Source organism: Poromitra crassiceps (assembly GCF_964638095.1).
Source record: "Poromitra crassiceps genome assembly, chromosome: 16".
NCBI lineage: Eukaryota > Metazoa > Chordata > Actinopteri > Beryciformes > Melamphaidae > Poromitra > Poromitra crassiceps.
The window spans coordinates 26,032,835-26,052,506 of NC_139645.1; the positions used below are offsets into that span (position 1 = coordinate 26,032,835).

At 42.7% G+C, this 19,672-nt stretch overlaps 1 protein-coding gene across 1 annotated transcript in view; it reads left to right on the forward strand.

Annotated features, from left to right (window-relative positions):
- Positions 1 to 19,672, forward strand: part of cdh8 (cadherin 8) — a gene marked incomplete at both ends in the record, with an annotated part of 166,457 nt that overhangs the window by 74,031 nt on the left and 72,754 nt on the right. The window contains one exon of the mRNA XM_083652610.1: positions 14,093 to 14,212. Within this exon, the coding sequence (XP_083508736.1) occupies positions 14,093 to 14,212 (120 nt within the window). The remainder of the gene's footprint in view (positions 1 to 14,092; positions 14,213 to 19,672) is intronic.

Consider the following 19,672-nt stretch of genomic DNA (forward strand, 5'->3'; position numbering starts at 1 on the left):
CCAGCCTGTTTGAATCCACAGTGTAACTGAATGTGTCCAGCCTGTTTGAATCCATAGTGTAACTGAATGTGTCCAGCCTGTTTGAATCCATAGTGTAACTGAATGTGTCCAGCCTGTTTGAATCTGTAGTGTAACTGAATGTGTCCAGCCTGTTTGAATCTGTAGTGTAACTGAATGTGTCCAGCCTGTTTGAATCCATAGTGTAACTGAATGTGTCCAGCCTGTTTGAATCCATAGTGTAACTGACTGTGTCCAGCCTGTTTGAATCCATAGTGTAACTAAATGTGTCCAGCCTGTTTGAATCCATAGTGTAACTGAATGTGTCCAGCCTGTTTGAATCCATAGTGTAACTGAATGTGCCCAGCCTGTTTGAATCCATAGTGTAACTGAATGTGTCCAGCCTGTTTGAATCTGTAGTGTAACTGAATGTGTCCAGCCTGTTTGAATCCGTAGTGTAACTGAATGTGTCCAGCCTGTTTGAATCTGTAGTGTAACTGAATGTGTCCAACCTGTTTGAATCCATAGTGTAACTGAATGTGTCCAGCCTGTTTGTAACTGAATGTGTCCAGCCTGTTTGAATCAGTAGTGTAACTGAATGTGTCCAGCCTGTTTGTAACTGAATGTGTCCAGCCTGTTTGAATCTGTAGTGTAAGTGAATGTGTCCAACCTGTTTGAATCCATAGTGTAACTGAATGTGTCCAACCTGTTTTAATCTGTAGTGTAACTGAATGTGTCCAGCCTGTTTGAATCCATAGTGTAACTGAATGTGCCCAGCCTGTTTGAATCCATAGTGTAACTGAATGTGTCCAGCCTGTTTGAATCCATAGTGTAACTGAATGTGTCCAGCCTGTTTGAATCCACAGTGTAACTGAATGTGTCCAGCCTGTTTGAATCCATAGTGTAACTGAATGTGTCCAGCCTGTTTGAATCCATAGTGTAACTGAATGTGTCCAGCCTGTTTGTAACTGAATGTGTCCAGCCTGTTTGAATCCATAGTGTAACTGAATGTGTCCAGCCTGTTTGTAACTGAATGTGTCCAGCCTGTTTGAATCCATAGTGTAACTGAATGTGTCCAGCCTGTTTGTAACTGAATGTGTCCAGCCTGTTTGAATCCATAGTGTAACTGACTGTGTCCAGCCTGTTTGAATCCATAGTGTAACTAAATGTGTCCAGCCTGTTTGAATCCATAGTGTAACTGAATGTGTCCAGCCTGTTTGAATCCATAGTGTAACTGAATGTGCCCAGCCTGTTTGAATCCATAGTGTAACTGAATGTGTCCAGCCTGTTTGAATCCATAGTGTAACTGAATGTGTCCAGCCTGTTTGAATCCATAGTGTAACTGAATGTGTCCAGCCTGTTTGAATCCACAGTGTAACTGAATGTGTCCAGCCTGTTTGAATCCATAGTGTAACTGAATGTGTCCAGCCTGTTTGAATCCATAGTGTAACTGAATGTGTCCAGCCTGTTTGTAACTGAATGTGTCCAGCCTGTTTGAATCCATAGTGTAACTGAATGTGTCCAGCCTGTTTGTAACTGAATGTGTCCAGCCTGTTTGAATCCAGTGTAACTGAATGTGCCCAGCCTGTTTGAATCCGTAGTGTAACTGAATGTGTCCAGCCTGTTTGAATCCATAGTGTAACTGAATGTGTCCAGCCTGTTTGAATCCATAGTGTAACTGAATGTGTCCAGCCTGTTTGTAACTGAATGTCTCCAGCCTGTTTGAATCCATAGTGTAACTGAATGTGTCCAGCCTGTTTGAATCCATAGTGTAACTGAATGTGTCCAGCCTGTTTGAATCCACAGTGTAACTGAATGTGTCCAGCCTGTTTGAATCCATAGTGTAACTGAATGTGTCCAGCCTGTTTGAATCCATAGTGTAACTGAATGTGTCCAGCCTGTTTGAATCTGTAGTGTAACTGAATGTGTCCAGCCTGTTTGAATCTGTAGTGTAACTGAATGTGTCCAGCCTGTTTGAATCCATAGTGTAACTGAATGTGTCCAGCCTGTTTGAATCCATAGTGTAACTGACTGTGTCCAGCCTGTTTGAATCCATAGTGTAACTAAATGTGTCCAGCCTGTTTGAATCCATAGTGTAACTGAATGTGTCCAGCCTGTTTGAATCCATAGTGTAACTGAATGTGCCCAGCCTGTTTGAATCCATAGTGTAACTGAATGTGTCCAGCCTGTTTGAATCTGTAGTGTAACTGAATGTGTCCAGCCTGTTTGAATCCATAGTGTAACTGAATGTGTCCAGCCTGTTTGAATCTGTAGTGTAACTGAATGTGTCCAACCTGTTTGAATCCATAGTGTAACTGAATGTGTCCAGCCTGTTTGTAACTGAATGTGTCCAGCCTGTTTGAATCAGTAGTGTAACTGAATGTGTCCAGCCTGTTTGTAACTGAATGTGTCCAGCCTGTTTGAATCTGTAGTGTAAGTGAATGTGTCCAACCTGTTTGAATCCATAGTGTAACTGAATGTGTCCAACCTGTTTTAATCTGTAGTGTAACTGAATGTGTCCAGCCTGTTTGAATCCATAGTGTAACTGAATGTGCCCAGCCTGTTTGAATCCATAGTGTAACTGAATGTGTCCAGCCTGTTTGAATCCATAGTGTAACTGAATGTGTCCAGCCTGTTTGAATCCACAGTGTAACTGAATGTGTCCAGCCTGTTTGAATCCATAGTGTAACTGAATGTGTCCAGCCTGTTTGAATCCATAGTGTAACTGAATGTGTCCAGCCTGTTTGTAACTGAATGTGTCCAGCCTGTTTGAATCCATAGTGTAACTGAATGTGTCCAGCCTGTTTGTAACTGAATGTGTCCAGCCTGTTTGAATCCATAGTGTAACTGAATGTGTCCAGCCTGTTTGTAACTGAATGTGTCCAGCCTGTTTGAATCCATAGTGTAACTGACTGTGTCCAGCCTGTTTGAATCCATAGTGTAACTAAATGTGTCCAGCCTGTTTGAATCCATAGTGTAACTGAATGTGTCCAGCCTGTTTGAATCCATAGTGTAACTGAATGTGCCCAGCCTGTTTGAATCCATAGTGTAACTGAATGTGTCCAGCCTGTTTGAATCCATAGTGTAACTGAATGTGTCCAGCCTGTTTGAATCCATAGTGTAACTGAATGTGTCCAGCCTGTTTGAATCCACAGTGTAACTGAATGTGTCCAGCCTGTTTGAATCCATAGTGTAACTGAATGTGTCCAGCCTGTTTGAATCCATAGTGTAACTGAATGTGTCCAGCCTGTTTGTAACTGAATGTGTCCAGCCTGTTTGAATCCATAGTGTAACTGAATGTGTCCAGCCTGTTTGTAACTGAATGTGTCCAGCCTGTTTGAATCCAGTGTAACTGAATGTGCCCAGCCTGTTTGAATCCGTAGTGTAACTGAATGTGTCCAGCCTGTTTGAATCCATAGTGTAACTGAATGTGTCCAGCCTGTTTGAATCCATAGTGTAACTAAATGTGTCCAGCCTGTTTGAATCCATAGTGTAACTGAATGTGTACAGCCTGTTTGAATCCATAGTGTAACTGAATGTGCCCAGCCTGTTTGTATCCATAGTGTAACTGAATGTGTCCAGCCTGTTTGAATCTGTAGTGTAACTGAATGTGTCCAGCCTGTTTGAATCCGTAGTGTAACTGAATGTGTCCAGCCTGTTTGAATCTGTAGTGTAACTGAATGTGTCCAACCTGTTTGAATCCATAGTGTAACTGAATGTGTCCAGCCTGTTTGAATCTGTAGTGTAACTGAATGTGTCCAGCCTGTTTGTAACTGAATGTGTCCAGCCTGTTTGAATCTGTAGTGTAACTGAATGTGTCCAGCCTGTTTGAATCTGTAGTGTAACTGAATGTGTCCAGCCTGTTTGAATCCATAGTGTAACTGAATGTGTCCAGCCTGTTTGAATCCATAGTGTAACTGACTGTGTCCAGCCTGTTTGAATCCATAGTGTAACTAAATGTGTCCAGCCTGTTTGAATCCATAGTGTAACTGAATGTGTCCAGCCTGTTTGAATCCATAGTGTAACTGAATGTGCCCAGCCTGTTTGAATCCATAGTGTAACTGAATGTGTCCAGCCTGTTTGAATCTGTAGTGTAACTGAATGTGTCCAGCCTGTTTGAATCCATAGTGTAACTGAATGTGTCCAGCCTGTTTGAATCTGTAGTGTAACTGAATGTGTCCAACCTGTTTGAATCCATAGTGTAACTGAATGTGTCCAGCCTGTTTGTAACTGAATGTGTCCAGCCTGTTTGAATCAGTAGTGTAACTGAATGTGTCCAGCCTGTTTGTAACTGAATGTGTCCAGCCTGTTTGAATCTGTAGTGTAAGTGAATGTGTCCAACCTGTTTGAATCCATAGTGTAACTGAATGTGTCCAACCTGTTTTAATCTGTAGTGTAACTGAATCTGTCCAGCCTGTTTGAATCCATAGTGTAACTGAATGTGCCCAGCCTGTTTGAATCCATAGTGTAACTGAATGTGTCCAGCCTGTTTGAATCCATAGTGTAACTGAATGTGTCCAGCCTGTTTGAATCCACAGTGTAACTGAATGTGTCCAGCCTGTTTGAATCCATAGTGTAACTGAATGTGTCCAGCCTGTTTGAATCCATAGTGTAACTGAATGTGTCCAGCCTGTTTGTAACTGAATGTGTCCAGCGTGTTTGAATCCATAGTGTAACTGAATGTGTCCAGCCTGTTTGTAACTGAATGTGTCCAGCCTGTTTGAATCCATAGTGTAACTGAATGTGTCCAGCCTGTTTGTAACTGAATGTGTCCAGCCTGTTTGAATCCATAGTGTAACTGACTGTGTCCAGCCTGTTTGAATCCATAGTGTAACTAAATGTGTCCAGCCTGTTTGAATCCATAGTGTAACTGAATGTGTCCAGCCTGTTTGAATCCATAGTGTAACTGAATGTGCCCAGCCTGTTTGAATCCATAGTAGGGATGTTCATTTTGAAAATTTTCCAAAATCGATAATCGGTGAGAATTAACGATCAATTATCGATTATCGATTTTATTAATACTTAGAAAATTTTCAATTTTTTTTTTTTTTTTTTTTTTTTTTTTAACAAAATGAATGCCTATGGCAGAAAATACGAAAGACAACGTGTTCTCCTCAATGAACTCTTTATTTCAATGTGTCTCCTCTCCAACACTGCTGTCCCCGGCGCATGCCGGTGTGAATTTCTCATGTTTAAAACAGTTTTGTTGGCACAAAGGCCCGTGCCCAGCCAGAAAACTAGAGACTATATGAAGCTCCACCTCACGTTAGTCGGCTGTGCAATGGAGTGGGGCGAGGAGGAACGAATTCCACCCAAACCTAGTCCAAAAAAAAAAAAAAAAAAAAAAATTTTTTTTTTTTTTTTTTTTTTTTTAATAATTAAAAAATCGATCCAAATGCCACAGGATCGATTCCAATCCTTAACGATCGATTATCGATTTTCGATAATTGATGAACATCCCTAATCCATAGTGTAACTGAATGTGTCCAGCCTGTTTGAATCCATAGTGTAACTGAATGTGTCCAGCCTGTTTGAATCCATAGTGTAACTGAATGTGTCCAGCCTGTTTGAATCCACAGTGTAACTGAATGTGTCCAGCCTGTTTGAATCCATAGTGTAACTGAATGTGTCCAGCCTGTTTGAATCCATAGTGTAACTGAATGTGTCCAGCCTGTTTGTAACTGAATGTGTCCAGCCTGTTTGAATCCATAGTGTAACTGAATGTGTCCAGCCTGTTTGTAACTGAATGTGTCCAGCCTGTTTGAATCCAGTGTAACTGAATGTGCCCAGCCTGTTTGAATCCGTAGTGTAACTGAATGTGTCCAGCCTGTTTGAATCCATAGTGTAACTGAATGTGTCCAGCCTGTTTGAATCCATAGTGTAACTAAATGTGTCCAGCCTGTTTGAATCCATAGTGTAACTGAATGTGTACAGCCTGTTTGAATCCATAGTGTAACTGAATGTGCCCAGCCTGTTTGTATCCATAGTGTAACTGAATGTGTCCAGCCTGTTTGAATCTGTAGTGTAACTGAATGTGTCCAGCCTGTTTGAATCCGTAGTGTAACTGAATGTGTCCAGCCTGTTTGAATCTGTAGTGTAACTGAATGTGTCCAACCTGTTTGAATCCATAGTGTAACTGAATGTGTCCAGCCTGTTTGAATCTGTAGTGTAACTGAATGTGTCCAGCCTGTTTGTAACTGAATGTGTCCAGCCTGTTTGAATCTGTAGTGTAACTGAATGTGTCCAGCCTGTTTGAATCTGTAGTGTAACTGAATGTGTCCAGCCTGTTTGAATCTGTAGTGTAACTGAATGTGTCCAACCTGTTTGAATCCATAGTGTAACTGAATGTGTCCAACCTGTTTGAATCTGTAGTGTAACTGAATGTGTCCAGCCTGTTTGAATCTGTAGTGTAACTGAATGTGTCCAACCTGTTTGAATCCATAGTGTAACTGAATGTGTCCAACCTGTTTGAATCTGTAGTGTAACTGAATGTGTCCAGCCTGTTTGAATCCATAGTGTAACAGAATGTGTCCAGCCTGTTTGAATCTGTAGTGTAACTGAATGTGTCCAGCATGTTTGAATCCATAGTGTAACTGAATGTGTCCAGCCTGTGTGAATCCATAGTGTAACTGAATGTGTCCAGCCTGTTTGAATCCATAGTGTAACTGAATGTGTCCAGCCTGTTTGAATCTGTAGTGTAACTGAATGTGTCCAGCCTGTTTGTAACTGAATGTGTCCAGCCTGTTTGAATCCATAGTGTAACTGAATGTGTCCAGCCTGTTTGAATCTGTAGTGTAACTGAATGTGTCCAGCCTGTTTGTAACTGAATGTGTCCAGCCTGTTTGAATCTGTAGTGTAACTGAATGTGTCCAACCTGTTTGAATCTGTAGTGTAACTGAATGTGTCCAGCCTGTTTGTAACTGAATGTGTCCAGCCTGTTTGAATCTGTAGTGTAACTGAATGTGTCCAGCCTGTTTGTAACTGAATGTGTCCAGCCTGTTTGAATCCATAGTGTAACTGAATGTGTCCAACCTGTTTGAATCCATAGTGTAACTGAATGTGTCCAGCCTGTTTGAATCTGTAGTGTAACTGAATGTGTCCAGCCTGTTTGTAACTGAATGTGTCCAGCCTGTTTGAATCCATAGTGTAACTGAATGTGTCCAGTCTGTTTGCAGTTGTCAGACGTCTTTTAGGCGTACGGAGGTACTTTTCATCATTATGATGTGTAGATGGCCTCCTCCTCCCTCTGCCGTGGTAGTCATTTAACTTTGGTGAAGATAAGGCTCTGTATCTCTGGAAAAAAGGCTGCAATTTCCTCAGCTGTCTCTCATTTTATTCATTTGACAATTGGCAAACACCTATGGCACACAGGATATAATTTGCCTCCCCGGCAGTACTGCATGAGCACACCACTTTGGATTATTGCACACATCCGTGGGATTTAACTCATATCATTTCCCTCTATGTTCCCTATGTTTTGTCGACAAATGTGTTTGATATTTTACGTACTTATCAGACACGTTTGTGGACATTTCCACACAATGACGGTTTTGAGGCGCAGGTTTTTCAGGAGAGTTGAAGTATAACGTGGGATTTTCAGCACTGGACTTCCAGTTACATTGACTGCACCATCAATTGATGACATATATACATATACATATATATATATATATATATACATATATATATATATATATATATATATATATATATATATATATATATATATATATATATATATATATATATACACATATATATATATATATATATATATATATATATATATATATATATATATATATATATATATATATATATATATATATATATATACATACATATACATATACATATATATATAGTTGTTTTTCTGCATAAATAAAGCCAAAAAAAGAAACTCCGCATTACTTGGATTACTAACTGTAATCTGATTACTGTTTTCAAAATTATAACGCCTTACATTACTTAGTTACTGAAAAAGTAATCAGATTACACTAACGCGCTACTGCCCAACACTGCTAACCAGCACGCTGCGCTTGTTGCCGCGGTGCTGTCACAGCAAGTGGAAATGCAGAGGAGAGAGACAGAGAGAGAGAGAGACAGAGAGAGAGAGATCACTCTGCCATCTAAACACTGCGAAAGGCTTGAGGTGTAACAAACTGCATGGAATTTACAAGCTAAGCTTTGGCAACACAACAGCCTGGGTCATCATAGGACTATGAATTACCGAAGCACACCTCCGTCTCCCAGGACCACTTGAGGCGCTCTCTCTCTCTCTCGCTGTGAAATAATTGGGTTGCAACAGTGAAACTGCGACTCCAGTCAAGAGTGCAATGGTGGCTTTCTGCTTTGTTTTGCTGCTGCAGGACCACAGACACGCTGGCGACTATTAATCAATGGCCGACACGTGTTGTAGCTGACGGCATACAGAGGAAGAGAGGTTCAGGAAGTGAGACCACGTGGGTCCGGGGGAAGCGTCTTGGGTGTTGGTGCGACTGTGGGAGGCTATTTCTATTTTGCACAGCGTACATTCTGCTGGGTTGCTGGGTTTACTGTAGGTTTTAAAATATCACCAGACCTTGTTTTCAAACCCACGGTCTAAATTGGGGGCACGGTGGCGCAGTGGTAGAGTTCCTGCCTCACAGCGAGAAGGTCCGTGGATTTGATTCTGGCCCGGGACGCTGTTGGCACCTTTAGGTGCCTGGTGGCCAGGTGAAGAAGTTGATTCCCGGGCGCTTCAGTGCAGCTGCCCACTGCTCCTGGCCAGCCCAGAGGAGGATGAGCCAGGATGGGGAAAAATATGGGGGACGCATTTCACAGCTCCTCTAAGCATGTGTGTGTGTATGTTTATGTTTATTTATTTATAAGGACAGCACACATTAATCAACATTTCTGTAAATGTGCCAGTGTTAGCCAGCTGGGTAATTTTCAACTGTAGCCCCAATTGTGGCAAGATGTAAAAGAAACCTACAAATCAATCAAACCTACAAAATCAATCAGATTTACAATCAAGACAGTAAGACGCCATAAAGACACCAACAGCAACAGAACAAGAATTCACAAAACCAAACGGCAGGCCATGCAGAGCAACAGGAAACAGTTAAACATCAATTACTATAAAAAGCCATGCACAGCAGCAAGAGACACCAGATCAATACATAAAAACATGCCACAGCAAACACCCATAGCGCACATATACATATAGCCATGCAATCAACATAAAACAACACACAGGCAAGCAATAATGACCATAAACATGCATGCGGATATTCAGAGCAGCAATAAACCGATAAAATACAAACGGCGCTAGGTTGACGTTAAAAAAGAAAGAAAGAATACGTTACCAGATTCTTAGTCAAATACGAGTAGATAAACTATTGTAGCGGGATCGCTACACTATACATACCTAAGCCATGCAGAGCTGAGCGCCTGGCAACGGGCAAGGGACATTGTGTCCCAACGTGTGTGTAGTAGGTGTGTGTGTGTGTATGTGTGTAGGTGTGTGTGTGTGTGTAGGCGTGTGTTTGTGTGTAATGTGTATTGAGACAGATAAAGACGGGGTTTGTCCGTCCTGTAAAATGTGTTTTTGAAGTTTAGTGTTGCAGCCACCGGGAGCCCGAGTCTTTGCTGAATCCACAAAAGGATATAAAACCGGTTAAAGGATCAGTATGTCGAACTTCGCTGCTAGCTTCTTCTTCTTTCTTGTGTTTTCTTCGTTCCGTCCCGGCGGGTTTGGTGCACTTGTTCAAACTGAAAGGTTTAATAAACATAAAGGATAGAGGCTCACTTTTATGTAGAGAAGTGTGTTTTTCACACCTGTTCCTAAACAATGGCAGTGAATGGAGAAAGAAAGAAGAAAACACAATGATCCAATAGCCTACTACTACTACTACTCTAGTTACAGATAACAGAGCATCGCCAATCTTGGGGTAATATCAAGTCGTCGGTATCGATCCGCAACTCTATCAACCCCCCCCCCCCCCCCCCTTCCCTCCGAATACATTATGGTCGTTTTTGCTACAGGAGAGTAGAAATCGTACGTAATGCACCTTTAAGTGAGGGGGAAAAAACATAATTTTGAAGACATTCAAAATATTTCTGCTCAAGGCTCCATAGGAGGGGAGAGCGGGGTGAGATGAACCACTTTTGACTTGAGCCACCTTCAAAGTGAGGGCACGTCAGTGATGTCTCCAACTAAAATGATGTGCATAAGGATGTGGTGAATCCCTGCAAATAATCACTTTGGATCTAATAGAAAGTTTTCAGAATCTATCTTGGCTCAGCTTCGCCCATGCCTTCTGGCTCAAATGGCTCCACCCCCGCCATTTTAACAAATCCAGCAGTTCAGATCTAATGTCATGATAACAGTATAGCCTCATATTGTCACTCCCTAAAGCATTAACCTGTGTAAGATTTTTTTGAAATTGTTGATACACAAGAATCTTAAACATAAACTGCAAGTTTAAAAAGGCTGCTCATTGAGGAAGCCTGCGTCCTCGGCTGATATTACTGTCTTTCAGATGCTGTAGCGGGCTCATTTTTAAAGCCAGAGTGAAGATACTGGTATCATATAAAACTAGAAGACCGAAGGCATCCATTGGTACAAACCGTGCTACACTAGCTTGTCCAGAAGGGGGCTAAATTATGCTCCAAAGTTAGGCTACATTTTGGTGAGGGAAAAACAGGCATGGCCATGTTCAAAGGGGTCCCTTGACCTTTCACCTCAAGATATCTGAATGAGAATGAGTTATGTGGGTACGCATGAGTCTCCCCTTTACAAACATGCTCACTTTATGCTAATCCCATGTCGTTTTGGGCAAAAAAAAACAAGCAGTCTGTTTTTTGTTTTTATTAAAATGGGGTTACCACTTGTTCCAAGAGCCTCTCTCCATCACAGAGTGAGTAAAATGGATGACTCTTCAAAAATGCATGGTCAAAATGACCAGTTTTGTCTATGGTTGCCTAGAAACAAGGGGTGGCTCAACTTCCCCACAGCCTCAAATGTCCCCGGTCTCCCCTACCCCGCAACCATCCTAGTCCAGCTGTTTGCAGAGCCGCCAGCAGAGAACATGGCAGCAGAGGACAGCTGTGTGATTTGTGAGCTATAGACTGTAAACATTGTTTCCACCACATCTGGCACTGCAGCGTGTTTTGTGAAATTCATGCCTGGAAGCCGGTGAATCACATTGGCAGACCCGGGGCCCGGTAACAGGCACGAGGCGGCCTTTACTAAGCACCCTGTTTGTCTGCAGTGGACAGACTCAGGTGTCCTTTAGTAGCAGCCTGTTTGTCTGCAGTGGACAGACTCAGGTGTCCTTGCCTGTTTGTCTGCAGTGGACAGACTCAGGTGTCCTTTAGTAGCAGCCTGTTTGTCTGCAGTGGACAGACTCAGGTGTCCTTTAGTAGCAGCCTGTTTGTCTGCAGTGGACAGACTCAGGTGTCCTTTACTAGCAGCCTGTTTGTCTGCAGTGGACAGACTCAGGTGTCCTTTACTCGCAGCCTGCTTGTCTGCAGTGGACCGACTCAGGTATCCTTTACTAGCAGCCTGCTTGTCTGCTGCAGTGGACAGACTCAGGTGTCCTTTACTCGCAGCCTGCTTGTCTGCAGTGGACAGACTCAGGTGTCCTTTACTAAGCAGCCTGCTTGTCTGCAGTGGACAGACTCAGGTGTCCTTTACTCACAGCCTGCTTGTCTGCTGCAGTGGACAGACTCAGGTGTCCTTTACTAAGCAGCCTGCTTGTCTGCAGTGGACAGACTCAGGTGTCCTTTACTCGCAGCCTGCTTGTCTGCAGTGGACAGACTCAGGTGTCCTTTACTAAGCAGCCTGCTTGTCTGCAGTGGACAGACTCAGGTGTCCTTTACTCACAGCCTGCTTGTCTGCTGCAGTGGACAGACTCAGGTGTCCTTTACTAAGCAGCCTGCTTGTCTGCAGTGGACAGACTCAGGTGTCCTTTACTCACAGCCTGCTTGTCTGCTGCAGTGGACAGACTCAGGTGTCCTTTACTCACAGCCTGCTTGTCTGCTGCAGTGGACAGACTCAGGTGTGCGTGGCAGGACCCGATGCCTCGTGCGACCAGGGACACTTCCCTGTGTTGTCGGAACATCTTTCACAGAAACAATTACCATACCATCTGTAGCTTCCTGCCAGCTTGTTGTTCGGTGTCAGCATGTCGGCATGTCTCTCCCTCTCCCTCTCTCTCTCTCTTTCTCTCTCTCTCTCCCTCCCTCTCTCTCTCTTTCTCTCTCTCTCTCTCTCTCTCTCTCTCTCCCTCCCTTCCATCTGAGACCGGCGAGGAGCCGGGTCACTGTGAATTGCAGTACAATGGATGAGTTTAATTGCGTTAACAGTCTCTTTTATTACACTTCTCTTAAGGCGTTTTTCCCCCCTGCACATTACAGTACAGTGCGCTGAACGGTGGATGGAATTATCTCTTATCTACTTTCTGATTGGCCTTGATCGTGATAGTGATATTCATGAAGGTCCTTGGGTACATTCTCTGCGAACCACGAAGCGTTGGTTTAATAAAGAACATCTTTTCTGCTGCATCGAGTGCTGCGGGTGGAAAAGGTGCTGGCTAATTGCGCTCGCCTTAATTGAAAGGAATGGGGATAGCCAGTTAGTATTTGACGTGTACATGAGCCACGTGTTTAAATGAACACTTTGCTGAAGGTAACACCTTAGTTAAAGACTAACTAAACCCCAAACCCAAATCATGCACAGATCGACCACAGGTGGTGCTAAAGCACCTACCCTTTTGGCCTCTGACTGATAAGTGGCCTTTTTGCAAGACACGTCCACGGAGGACTTTGCTGACTGTAGTAGGAGTAGTAGTAGTAGTAGTAGTAGTAGTAGGAGTAGTAGTAGTAGTACGAGCTCATTTTTAGAGCCAGAGTGAAGATGGTATCATATGAAACTAGAAGACCTAAGGCAAGGGAAAAACTGGCATGTCCATTTTCGAAGCGGTCCCTTGACCTCTCGCCAGGGCTAGACTGGACATCTGGCAAACAGGGCATTTGACCAGTGGGCCGACATGTCCTGTGGGCTGGTCAGGCAAAAAAAAGGGAAAAAATGACTGACCGGCCTATAAAACAGGTAGATCGGGTCAGGTTGGGTTTATTGTGCCCCCCCACTTCTCAAACCAAGGTTACACTCTTGCCTCAAGATATCTGAATGAGAGCAGGTTCTATGGGTGCCCACGAGTGTCACCTTTTCAGACATGCCCACTTTGGGCTAATCCCATGCAGTTTTTTGCAAATACAAACAAACAACATGCATGCTTTTCTTTTGCATGCAGTATAAATGTAATATTTTTTGTATTTGTATTTGTATTTTAAGTATTTGAATACTTCTGCATAGTGAGGTCCCTAAACAGTCTTGGAATTGTATAAATTGTGTATGACTGGAAAGCTGAGACTCTCATGGATTCAATGAGCCCAGTTGTCTTCATGTGTGATGAATGTTAGTCCTCATAGTCGCCATTTCATTGTAGTGAGACCATCTTTTGAAACTTGACCTCCCTGTATAAAATGCTTTTTTTTTTTTTTTTTTAGACATTATTGTGTCTTACCTTTTTTCTGTAGGATGTGTGTTGAGCCTGTACTTTATAGCAATAAGTTCATGTAAATGATGTGGTCTTTATTGCCATACACTGTACGTAATCTCACTACCTTTTTTTCCCTACACGTGTAAATTGGATGGGTCACCCAGGGACACCACTCCAGGGCTGACTCTACTCTATGTAACTTTTATCATATACATATTCATGAGAGCGGTGCCATTTTTTCACTTGAGCACCTTGAGCGCCTGTGACCACCTGTTGTACTCTGTAGAAGGTGACATCACGTGACACCCAGGTCAGCAAATAGCAGATGACCAGTTCAGTACCGTACCTACTGTACCTAGTGGATAGTACTGTAAAAGCTTAGTGCAGTCCAAAATGTACTGGAGCACCATAGTATATCACACAACAGCAAGTTTGTGCTTATATGTAACATTCAAGGTATATTCCTTGGATTAAATTCGGCCTCCTGTTTTTTCCGCCCGACGGGTACCCCAGTGACACGAGTAACACCTGTTCTTTCCGCCCGACAGGTACCCCGGTGACGCGGGTAACAGCTACCGATGCCGATGACCCAGTGTACGGGAACAGTGCCAAACTGGTCTACAGCATATTGGAAGGCCAACCGTACTTCTCCATAGACCCCAACTCTGGTAAGAGCACTATGTGAAACTGTGTGTATAAATGTATGTTTGAATTTTAAACGTATACGTGTTTAAGTTATGCAAAGAATGCACTATTACACACGTATGTCAAAATGCACTCGGCATCACAATTCACATTCCAATAGTGCTGTGTAATATAGCTATCACCGCATAAAGAAATTGCGAGAGGGGAGAAAAAAACAGTTCTTCCTTACACAAGCCGACATCTTCCAGAATGTCATCCTGCCCAGAGTATCGTGAAACAGATTCCAGATTGGGCTTTTAATTGCTTTTTCAGACGACTTTTTAACAGCATGTCTGCAAGCAATATGATTAAATAATGGCGCGATTACATTAATAAGAAATGAGATGGAAATCGACGACCCACAATTTGGAAAAAAACAGCACACAATAAACAAGCTAGGGGAAAGCGAGTCTCCAAAATGTATGTGCATAATTCATTCAGAATGAACAACTTAGTTCAACACACAGAGACTACGGCGGCCCTGGCGCAAAGGCGTTACCGCCGCTATTATAGGCAACCATCTGCGACAGGAACATGGCCGTGCGGAAGATGCACTGTACGGACAGTTTAAGGATTAGCGTAGCATTAGCATACTTTGTGTGATTACGGAGCACGTGCAGATGGCTCGTTCGAGTGAGCCAGATGTTTTAATGAATGTTAATGAAAAATTAAAGGTGAGGGGAAAACAACCATTAGGGTGTGTGTTTGACGTGTGCGTGTGTGTGTGTGTGTGTGTGTGTGTTTGACGCGTGCGACGCCACGTCGCAAATGAAAAGCATTCCATCAATAAATAAACACCGTGACACAATTCATCACTCGGTTAATGGTCGATGGGGGGGAAAAAAGTTCAGGCAAATATCTATGGAAATGAGTGTTTGTCTATCCTCCGTTTTCAGTGATTACGAATTAATTTGAATAATTAACGATGATCAACAGAGAGGAGTGTTGCTTCTAGCAGGGTGACTGAAGTGTGTGTGTGTGTGTGTGTGTGTGTGCGTGCGCGTGTGTGTGTGTGTGCGTGTGTGTGTCTGTGCGTGCGTGTGTGTGTGTAAGTGTAAGAGTGAGTGCATCTTTGTGTTTTGCATCCGTTTGTGCTTGTTTATTTATTTATTTTACACAAGGAGAGACTTACCTTGCTGCTCCCAATCGCTAACACTCTAAATTCATAGACTATTGATACGTTTTAAAATGGAACGCCACGAGAATATGTATATCGCTGCTGTGCAAGCACTTCATCATCATGCATATGGTTTCCAGTGGATGTGCGTGTGTGGTACGAATGTGCCACATGAAAATGGTTCATACAAAAACAAAATATAGGCCATGCATGCCATGGCCTCTGACTCAGAGAGGCCCTGCCTGGCCTGCCGCGTGGCTCCAGACAGCCCAGTGGGAGGAGCCTCCAACCATGTCATGCAAACTGGCATGGTTCTTTTCAAAGGGGTCCCTTGACCTCTGACCTCAAGATCTGAATGTTACCCATGAGGCCTTTACGGACATTGCCCACGTTATGCTAACCCAGGCCGTTTTTGCCAAAAAGCAGGCCGTTTTTTTTTCTTCCATGCAGTATGTTTTGGTTTTTTTGCCTGTTCGATTTGAATATTTCTGCATACTGGGGTCCCTAAACAGTCTTGGAATTGCATAAATTGGCTGTGAATGAAAAGCTGAGACTCTTGTGGATTCAATCAGCCCAATTGTATTCTGTGTGATGATGTTATCCCCATAGTCGCCATTTATAGAGACCACTTTTTGAAACTTGACCTCGCTGTATAAAATGACCCGTTGTGACCTCCGGGATAATCACAGCCTCATGAAAATGTATAACCACAAAATGTGTGTGTGTGTGTGTGTGTGTCTGTGTGTGTGTGTGTGTGTGTGTGTGTGTGTGTGTGTGCGTGCGTGCGTGCGTGCGTGTGTGCACGCGCGTGCGTGCGCTTATTTGGCAGCTGTGCTGGGCGGTTATGACGTTCTGTTGGGTCTGATAGGTGCACATGTTTTTGGATCTGAATAAACACCAAGCATTATTTATGGAGTGAATTGTGTGGTCCACCTATTTCTCTTCAGGACCGCCTCCAATTTCATTTTCTGGCCACGCCACTGAGCAGTCCACTGGGCAGTCCCCTACCTACCAACTGCTGTATTTTGTCATGGAGGTTTTATTCAGGTCCTTTGACTGTATAATAAAGTGTGTTGACAGGTTTGAGAGGTTTTCTCCTCAAACACTCAGAGACACAGTCAGAGACACAGTCAGAGAGGAGCATGTCACAAGCTAACTGAAGCTGTCAAAGTTATTCATCTCTCCAGCAGCCATCACCATCGTGACCATACTGTATGTTACCATACTGTCGCCTGGCTAATGTATAGAGACATTTGTTTTGATGAATGTCATCCAGACATATAAAACAGCTTAGGGCAGGGATTCCCAAACTGTGGGCCCACTAGTGGGCCATGGAGGTACTGCAGGTGGGCCGCGAGTGGTCTGCCAACACTCCCGATTTTCGCGGGCGATCAAATGGCTGTAGCAGAATCAGTTTTAAAGCTACAGAGGAGATCCTGTTATCAAAATAACCTAGAAGACCTATAAAGGCATCTATTGCTACCAAGCTAGCTTGTTGAGAAGGGGGCTAAATAACTTAAAGTCGAGCTGAACCCAAGAATGACTTTTCTTTTCTTTTAGTTCAAATACCTGGGTATGCAGTGCACCTATTTAATAATGTATACAAAACAAATCACAACAATCTAATTTCTTTAGTTTTTCACACTTTTTCACATCAAAAGTTCGTTTTTCAAGATTTCATTGATAACAGTAATCTACAGTTTGTCGACGTCACCCAGTACTATCAGATTTCTACCCCATTTCAACCAATCATATCACGACATGCAGCTGTCAATCAAATCTTCATTTCACGATAATTTTCTCTTCCAAATGAAGTCGAAAATGGTGCCTAGTGCCTGTCATCTGGCAGAATTCCTATCCCATAAACTAACTACTAACTTGGCCAATTGTTAGAAACATGAACACAAAACCAAAACTATAATCTCTAAGAATGCAAAGAAATGTAACTGGCTCGTTAAAACGCGCATTCCAGGGATATCGTATTTACAGAAATAGCGTAAAAGGCGCGCGCTTGAGAGCCTGGTTGTCAGGGGTCTGCCCTCGAAGCAGCTGGCTGCCTGGTACTCCACGGATCCCACTCGCGTAGCACGACAACACGCTGAATCCCACTCGATTTGGAGGCGGAACACGCCAGGATTGGCCAAAGCCCAATCCAGTCCCCAGAATTGTCAAATAAAATAATCGACATGATACTATGACCCGCCTCTCAACCTGTCATCTTAGACAAACTATGTTTTCAGTCTGAAACGGACTCAGTATGCACGTGATGAACGGGTTCAGTTCGATTTTAAACATAGGGTGAATTATTGCGAGGGAAAAGTATTTCAAAGGGGTCCCTTGACGTCTGTTTTGATTGATGACCAGCCTGTTGAAACAGTAGAGGAGTTTAAATACTTATCAACCTTTTTTGATTCCAATCTGTTTCACAGCCAACACAGAATACGTCTTTAAGAAAGCAATGCAGCGTTTTGTATCTAATCAGGAAATTGGATTCATACAAAATAAGCAAATCTATTCTGGAGACTGTCTACAGGAGCCTTATTGAAAGTATTTTGAACTTTGACATGTGTACATGGTATGGGAATCTAGGAGCTAAGAACAGAAATAGACTGTCCCGAATTACAAACATGGCGAGTAAAATGATTGGGAAAGAACAAGAACAACTTGGATGTATTTCTAAAACACGGGTGGCACGAAAAGCCAGACAAATTGTGTCTGACCCTGTACATCCCCTTTTTAATGAGTTCACAAAACTGCCCAGCAGGAAGACGCTACAGAGTTCCTGCAGCAACCAAAAAATATTTCATACCAAACGCAATAAATCTGCTAAATTCATAAACGTCAGACTCATCCACATCAGAACCATGTCCGTTATCGCTGTCTGTAATGTGCTGTTGTCTTGTTCTATGTTGTATTATGTACCCTATCATTTCCTGTGTCTGTGTACTGTGTCTGTGTACTGTGTCTGTGTACTGTGTCTGTGTACTGTGTCTGTGTCTGTGTACTGTGTCTGTGTACTGTGTCTGTGTACTGTACTTTTCATGTGTGCAAGCAAACCTGTGAAGCCAAAGACACATTTCCACATTGTGGACAACAATAAATTGAATTGAATTGAATTGACCTCTCAGCTCAATTTATCTGAATGAAAATTGGTTCCCCATTCTCCCCTTTACAGATAAGGTAGCATTTTGTCACTAGCATTAATAGCTTGTGGATTGATTTCTTCTGTTGTTGCTCATCACATTAAATTTTGGTCTCAACAAATGTTTTATCCATGCAAAAACTTCTGATGAGTAAAGGGGGGAGAAAATGTTGGCAATTTTTTTGTATGTGGATGGATTCATAATTTCCCTTATGCCCAAATTCGCCTGCTCTGTTAATGAAATTTAAAAAATATAATGTAAAAAAATAACATAGGAAATGCATCATCTTAGTCTCCCATACATAGTCCCATACATGACCACGTTGTACCTCCTAAATATTGTAATAGTTGATGAATCTTTTTAAAATCTATTTAACAAATTATAATAATAATAATAATAAAAAAAAAAAAAATTGCTGCCCTAAATTTGTATAGGACAACATTCAAAAGGCAATTGTCCACTTCTAGTTTACTGACGGTGATTCTTGTACTGTTATTTATGCTGAAGACAAAATCCCCTTGCACCACAATTCATGTCTGGTTTTGAAACAGAGGGAAAGAAAGCGATGAAGAATTCACACTGGGTGGAGTCTATCAATTCCAAGGTTGAGACATTTCTCTACCCGCGCTCTGCCGTGGGACCGCTGGTCAACTGCACCGGTGCGCCCAACTGGTCCAAATCGAATTGCGGCACCGATCCCATGGTCACCAAATTCAGCATTTTCCTCAAGGAAACTTGCTGTCTGTTGCTCAAGCATTATTGAGCAGAGCTGAATAATTGATAGACCTGAGGGGGAAGGCAGTACGAGTCCAAACTAATGGCTGAAAAGGAGGAAAAAATAAATCATGACTACTAAGTTAACAATAAAACGGCAGCACTGCCTGCCGTGGAGAAGCTATCATTCAGTTACACTCTCAAGGTTATACCTCTTGATCAAATACGAGACATGGGTCCCGCTGAGGTTTGGTGACTATTATGTTATTATGCTCTGCGTCAAATACTGTTACAATGTTGGATGTTCATATAACGTGGCTAAAGTTTCAAATAATGAGCTAAACGTATTAGCAAAAATCACCGGAGACTGCTCTGACACCTGAACGAGAACACAGGTATTGTGACATCAGATACTGTAGATATGATGATCACCTTATATGGTCATTGCTCCAGCCCCCTGCACTGTTCAA